Source organism: Rhincodon typus, chromosome 17 (genome assembly GCF_021869965.1).
Source record: "Rhincodon typus isolate 14 chromosome 17, sRhiTyp1.1, whole genome shotgun sequence".
Taxonomy (NCBI): domain Eukaryota; kingdom Metazoa; phylum Chordata; class Chondrichthyes; order Orectolobiformes; family Rhincodontidae; genus Rhincodon; species Rhincodon typus.
This window is the reverse complement of record NC_063348.1, coordinates 35,550,616-35,558,060: the sequence shown is the minus strand read 5'-3', so window position 1 is coordinate 35,558,060 and position 7,445 is coordinate 35,550,616. Positions and strand designations below refer to the sequence as shown.

Genomic DNA, 7,445 nt, shown 5'->3' with positions numbered 1-7,445 from the left:
TGTTAGATAAACGATAAATATTGATCCAAGGCCCAGGAAGAACTCTCCTGCTCTCCTTCAAGATATCCCATGTTATTTTACACAGAACAGATGGGGCCTTGATTAACAGCTCAGCTGAAAGATGGCGAAGCTTAGTCCTGCACTGCAGGTAACTGTCTGGATTATTTCTCTGGGGAGGGGGTGTGCTCTAACTAGTGACCTTCTGACCCATAGGAATTCCAGTGATAATCTTTATTGAGGAATATTTAAGGAAGTGGCCCTAGAAACAGCAGATGTATTGGTGGTCATCTTCCAGGATTCTATAGACTCTGGAACAATTTCTACAGATTGGAGCATAACTATTGTGACCTCACTGTTTCAAAAGAGAGGCAGAGAGGAAACCAGGAATTATAGACCAATCAGCCTGACATTGGCAGTACAGAAAATGCTGAAGTCCATTATAAAAGAGTTAATAGCAGAGTACTTGGAAAACCATGGCAGAGTTGGGCAGAGTCAGCATGGGTTTACCAAAAGATACCAAAGAATTTACTAAATTTACCGCTCCAGCTGACAAAGGAGCAGCACTCTGCAAGCTTGTGATTTCAATTAAACCTGCTGGACTACAACCTGGTGTTGTGTGACTTTTGAGTTACCCAAAGTAAATCTGCCTTGACTAATCTACTGGAATTCTTCATGGATGTAACTCAGAGGTGATGAGGGGATTCAATGGATGCAGAAAGCTTCCAGAAAGCTTTTGACAATGTCCCACCTAAGAAACTAGCGTGTAAAATTAAAACCCATGGAATTGGGGGCAGTGTATTGACATTGATAGAAAACTGGTCAGCAGTTAGGAAACAGAGCAGGATAAATAGGTCTTCTTCTGAATGGCAGGCAGTAATGGGTGGAGTATCATAGGGATCGAAGCTATGACCCTAGCTTTTCAAAAATATATGAATGATTTAGATGCGGGAACTAAATATCTCCAAATTTGCATATGACATGAAGCTGGCTGGGAGGGTGGGCTGTGAGGAGGATGCAGAGATGCTCCAGTGTGATTTGGAAATGCTGAGTGAGTGGGCAAATACATTTCAGATGAAGTATAATGTGGATAAATGTGAGGTTATGTGAAGAAGAGGAAGGTGAATTATTATCTGAATGGCTATAAATTGAGAGGGGTGGGGGTGAATGTGAAATGAGACTTGGGTGTCCTCATACACTAGTCACCAGTGGTAAACATGCAGGTGCAGCAAGCGATAAAGAAGGCAGTGATATGTTGACCTTCATAGCAAGAGAATTTGCGTACAGGAGTAGGGATCTTTTGCTGCAATTATACAAGGCATTGGTGAGGCCACATCTGGAACACCTGGTTTTGTTTGCCTTATCTGAGGAAGGGTGTTCTTGATATAGGAAGAGTGCAGCGAATATTTACCAGACTGATTCCTGGGATGGCAGGACTGGTGTATGAGGACAGGTTTAATTGGTTAGGATTATATTCACTAGAGTTCAGATGAATGGGGGGGGTGGAAGGGGTTGGGATATCATAGAAACCTATAAAATTCTAACAGGACTAGACAGGGTAGATTCAGGAAGGATGATTCCGATGACGGGGGAGTGCAGAACCAGGAGGCACAGATTAAGAATACAGGGTAAACCATTTAGGATTGAGATGAGGAGAAATTTCTTCACCCACAGCTTGGTGAGCTTGTGGAACTCAGTCGGGCCAAAACATTGTATCATTTCAAAAAGGAGCTGGATGTGGCACTTGGCATGAAAGGAAATCAAAGGATAAGTGAGAAACAAGTTATTGAGTTGGGTGATTAGCTGTGATTACAATGAATAACGGAGCAGGCTCAAAGGGCTGAATGGCCTGTTTCTGCTCCTTTTTTCTATAGATCTATGTAACAGGAGCAACCTGCTAGTTTGTGGTATAAAGCATTAACAGCCAGCCATCTTCTCTGTCCTACTGCTTCCTGCTTCAATCCCAGGTGAACTACATTAAAACGCTTCCTCTGAAAGTATGGAACAACGGTACAGAATATTATAATTTAGAGCTCCGCCATTCAGCAGTGATGTCAGGAAACACCTTTTCCTGCAAAGTGGAAATCTACAACTCAATCTCACAAAAAGCATTAAAACTGTGAGAGGGATCGAAGTTATGACCCTAGAGGGTGCAAGGGACTCACCTGAAAATTTAAAACCAAGGTAGATATATTTTTGCTGGTAAGGGTATTAAGTGATACAGAAGCAAGGCAGGTAGATAACATAAAAAGTTAACATAAAAGCGAAGCCATGTTCTAATTGAATGATGAAGTAGGCTGAAGGGGTTGAACAATCCATTTAAGTGATGTTGATAAGGGACAAATATTGTCTAGACACTGGGAGAAATTACCCTGTTCTTTTTTGAAATAGAGCCATGGAACCTTTTCTGTCCACTTGAGAGCCCGGACAGGGTCCTGGCTTAATGTCATATCTGAAGGACAGCATCTTTGAGCGTGCAGTGCATCCTCCATTCAGCCCTTGTGAGTTGCTAGCCTAGATTACTTTGCTCAGGTCCTAGAGTGAGGCTTGAATCACCTGAATCAGAGATGAGACTCCTACTCACTGAGTCATGACTAGCACCTAAAGCACTTTGGGATGTCACGAGGTTGTAAAAGGCAAATTGAGACTTTCGTTCTTTGTAATGATAATAAATGGCTCATTGGCAGGCAGAGGGAGTTGTCCCAATCTGGTGCACATTGTTCTGCATCATCATCTGACACTCATTTCTCAATCCCCACAGTACAAGGTTACTTGGAACTCAGCCCCTAATATAGTCATTATCAGTTTGAAATAGCACAGAGCTGAGAATGCAAGGAATGAAGGTAGGACCTAACCCTACACCACTGCCACTCTACCACTGTGCCCATTTAAGGTGCTAATCCATATCCCCAGAATGCAGGGGTTATCACACCACTTTGCAGGGTCACTGCACTCTTTTTCCATGAGTAAATCTGGCTTCTATCAATTCTACATTCTTCACACAGAGCCCCTGCACTCCTCCTTGTGTTAAGGACCAATGCAAGATTCAGGAATTTGAGTCTAAATCGGTCTCTATTGCATCCACTAGAATAAATCCAGGGTTTATTCTGATTCTAACTTTTTTGACTTTAGCCATCCCTATTACAGAGACAACAATTCTGGTCTACTTCCTCTGTGTGTGCCCGATTAAATATTTCCTTCTATCATCACATTGATAGAAAGTGGCTATTCAGTTCATCATGACTGTGTTCTCTGCTCTTTCCCCATTGTCCTGCAACTTTTCTCTTTTCAGGTATTTAATCGATTTGAGCAATACTATTGAACCAGTTTGCACCATTTTTTCAGCACGTTCCAGATTTCAATTCACTGTGTTAAAAAGATTGTATCATCTCTCCTCTGGTTCTTTAATCAGTTACCCCAACATTTATGTCCCCTGCTTATTAACCCTCCTGTCATTGGAAACAACTCCTCATCATATATTCCCTCGAAACCAATCTGAATTTTGAGCACCTCTGTTAAACTTTAAATGACAACAGAAGATACTGGCAATGCTCAAAAGGTCACGCAGTGTGGAGGGAAACAAAGTTAACATTTCAGATCAAGATGAACCTTCTTCAGACCTTCTTGTGGCACAGTGGTAGAGTCCCTACCCCTGGACCAGGAGGCCTGGGTTCAAGTCCCACCTGCTCCAGAGGTGTGTAATAACATCTCTGAATAGGCTGATTCGAAAAATAGGTTAATTTTAAAAAAATTTTGAAACTTCTTCAGAGCAGTTCCTTTTAACCTCCCCTGCTCTAAAGACAATAATCCTAGTTTCTCCGGTCTCCCTGCATAATTGAATTCTCCAATTCCTGGTACCATCCCAGTCAATCTCCTCTGCTCCCTCTCCAAAGCCATCACATTGTTCCTACAGTGTGGCTCCCACAACTGAACACAACACTCCGTGTGAGGCCTAGCCAGTGACATATAATGGTTTACCATAACTTCCTTATTCGGAAGGATCTATTATTGCTAGGCCAGGTCTGGATTATAACATAAAGAATGAGAACTGACGGTAGCTTCCTCTTTCTGCCTGTTTATAGTTTAACACCACAGCTGACACTGATGCATTGTTTAGAGGAAGTGACTAAGATACTGACAGGAAAGGAGAAGACAGCTAAAGGTTCTGCACTTGCACCCTCTCCAGTCCTCATCAACAACTTTTAAGCACTCCCAGACCACCCCTCTGAATCACGAAGATTTGCACTTATGTAGCACCATTAATATAGGCATGTAAGGTCCCCATAGGAGCATAACCAGACAGAAAATCCCAGCAATGAGGAGATATGAAGAGAAGCCCAAACGTTCAGACAAAGAGGTAGATTTTAAGGAGGGTCTGAAGAAGTAAGTATAGTTTCCAAGGAAATGCATTCATCTCCGGGATTGCTGCTATTTTAATTCCAGGAACTGCAGCAAAGTTCTTAAAAGCAACAAGCAGTTAAACCTTTCCCCCACTGACCACGAACTTGGAAGAGAAAAAGCTGGATTGTGTTCAACGAAAGAATGAGTGAACTGAGCGTTGATTATTTCTGGCGCTCAGTTCTCGGGGGAGTGAGGCAACAAAGTCAGTGCAGAAATGTTTTATTGCTATCACATTCCCTGAACACTTCCCAAGATGATGAAAAATTCTAGAGAGGTTCACACAGAGCAGCCTCTCATCAGAGATCGTTGAAATCAAACAACATCCCACAAGTAGAAATGTGGTTCACCCCTTTCCTATAAACACAAGCAAACTTATGGATTTGTGAACCTCAGTGTGGGGACATTGTACAGGATTTCATTGAAGGACTGGTGTTGAAAGGCAGGGTCTGACTGGAGAAGGGTTTCGAAGGACAAAGTTATTGGGCAGATTATTGGGTGTATTTGGAGATTCAACAAATTTGCTGAATACAGATAAGGTGGCAGATGTTTTCAACGTGGATTTCAGGAGTGCATTTAGAATCACAGAATCCCTACAGTGCAGAAACAGGCCATTCAGCCCATCAAGCCTGCACTAACCCTCCAATCAGCATCCCAACCAGACCCAGTCCCCCACCCTGTACCCGTAACTCTGCATTTCCCATGGCCATTCCAGCTAACCTATGCATCCCTGGACACTATGGGCAATTTAGCACAGCCAATCCACTTAACCTGCACATTTTTGGACTGTGGGAGTAAACCGGAGCACCCAGACCTTAACACAGAGGGAATGTTGCAAACTCCATACAGACAGTCAACCGAGGCTGGGATTGAACCGGGTGCCTGATGCTGTGAGGCAGCAGTGCTAACCACTGAGACACCGTGCCGCCCTGAGTAGAAACATAGAAAATTCTTAAGCGGCTTGACAGAGTGGATTGCTGAGAAAATAATCGGTCTGGCTGGAGAATCTAGAAAAGGGGCTATCAGTCTGTTTGGATTGCTGGTCAGCTGTTCAGGAGTGAGGGGAGCGGAAATACCTTCACTCAGAATTCTCTAGCTTGGACAGTGTGCAGACAGAGTCGATTGATTATACAGATATGAAGGAAATTAGAGCATGCTGTGGGAAGATAAAGTTGCTGTGGAAGATTAGCCATCAGCCTATGGTGCAGAGAGAGGACTTTCTGTTCTAAGGCATGAGGTTTCAAATGTAGATTTGAAGGATAGGGGCTCAGTACTTGAGGGAAGATCCATTTACAATGGCGGAGAAGTCATAAAGAGCTAAATGGCCTGTTCCAGCTCCTATTTTCTGTGTTCTTACTGGTGATTAGAGGTTGGTCAGGTTAAACTCTGCTCACCTGTGTGTTGGAGCAAGCCTTGCCCTTCTTGTACTCCTTGTGGTTGGCATGCTTGTCAAGCTTGCTCCATAGCGCCTTTGCCTTCCATGTGTTGACCTTTGACTTCAGCATGGAGTAGAACATCTGATGATCTAAAGGGTCAAGGTCCAGATAACGGCAGAGGATATGAAATGCCTGCAGTGTGCCTTTGAATGTCGGGGCTTGAACAAAGTTCTCAAACAGCTGTCCAGCTTGGCTGTTTTTATCGTTATCATTTTCACCCATGGTCTGATCGTGGCCCCCACTCAAGAGAAGTACGTTGGACTCATAAACTGACAGGACAGATTAATGTTTATTTTCAGACATTGCGAACCTGAAAAGTTTCCAAAACAAAGGCACAATTAATCCAGCAAAAAGTAACTCAAGTAAGACGATCTTACAAGTGGTTAAATCAGGGCTTTCTGCATGCTGAATACTATTTTCATTTGTTTACAGAGAAGAGAAAACATTTTCAATATCTTATCACATATTAAAACAAAGTATTCACAGTGAATGGGATCTGCTTATTCAGTCAATACAGCCATGTTAAATTAACTTTGCACGTCTTCCAAAATTTTCTTGGAGCTTTTTAATATCCGCAGGAGAAGTTTTTTCACTTTCAAGCTCCTCGAATGATTTTCTGAGCAATGCTCCCTGCAAAGTGTGACTCGCCACAAGGAGCAGACAGAGTGAATTTAATTTCACACCACTGGGGTTTGCCCAAGAATCCTCATTGATGAGTTATGCTGCACCCAAAATTCAGCAAGGGGCTTGGAGTGATGTCAGTTGTCTTTACGCTGACATTTCACTGTGTGCTGACAATCAAACCACTCTGCATCAAGAACTTACATGTATATAGCACCTCTGACAACCTCAGGACACCCAAAACAATTCACCACCAACTAAGTATGCCTTGAAGTGTAGATACTTCTGTAATGTAGGATTCATGGCAGATGATTTGTGCACAGCAAGATCCAGCAAACAGCCATGAGACAAATTACAAGATATTTGATTATAATTATGTTAATGGACTTTGATCAGGGCTAAGTGGCTTGATCTTCTTTAACATAATGACCATGGAATCCTTTACATCCCCCTGAAACTGGGTGGCATGGTAGCTCAGTGGTTAGCACTGCCGCCTCACAGCACCAGGGATCTGGGTTCGATTCAACTCTCGGGTGACTGTCTGTGTGGAGTTTACACGTTCTCCCCGTGTCTGCGTGGGTTTCCTCTGGATGCTCCGGTTTCCTCCCACAGTCCAAAGATGTGCAGGCTACGTGGATTGGCCATACTTAATTATCTGCAGTGTCTAGGGACATGCAGGTAGGCAGATTAATCGTGGGAAATGTGGGGTTATGGAGATAGGGTAGGGGGTCTGGGTCTGGGCGAGATGTTCTTTGGAGGGTCGATGCAGACTCAATGGGCCAAATGGCCTCTTTCCACATTGGAAGCATTCTATGATTCTCTGAAAGGATGCAGCACTGACCCTCCGACAGCGCAGCGGTCCCTCAGCACTGACCCTCTGACAGCGCCATGCTCCCTCAGCACTGACCCTCTGACAGCGCCGCGTTCCCTCAGCAGTGACCCTCCGACAGCGCCGCGCTCCCTCAGCACTGACCCTCCCACAGCGCCGCGCTC

The 7,445-nt window shown here is 43.8% G+C and overlaps 1 protein-coding gene across 5 annotated transcripts in view; it reads right to left on the bottom strand.

Annotated features, from left to right (window-relative positions):
- The window catches only part of mical2a (microtubule associated monooxygenase, calponin and LIM domain containing 2a), a 216,588-nt gene that overhangs the window by 207,466 nt on the left and 1,677 nt on the right, over positions 1 to 7,445 (bottom strand). For all 5 annotated transcript variants that reach the window (XR_007263958.1, XM_048606984.1, XM_048606981.1 and 2 more), the window contains exon 2: positions 5,790 to 6,141. Coding sequence is in view for 4 of the 5 variants with exons in the window: in XM_048606984.1 (XP_048462941.1) it covers positions 5,790 to 6,053 (264 nt within the window). In the remaining variant the exon portion in view is untranslated. The remainder of the gene's footprint in view (positions 1 to 5,789; positions 6,142 to 7,445) is intronic.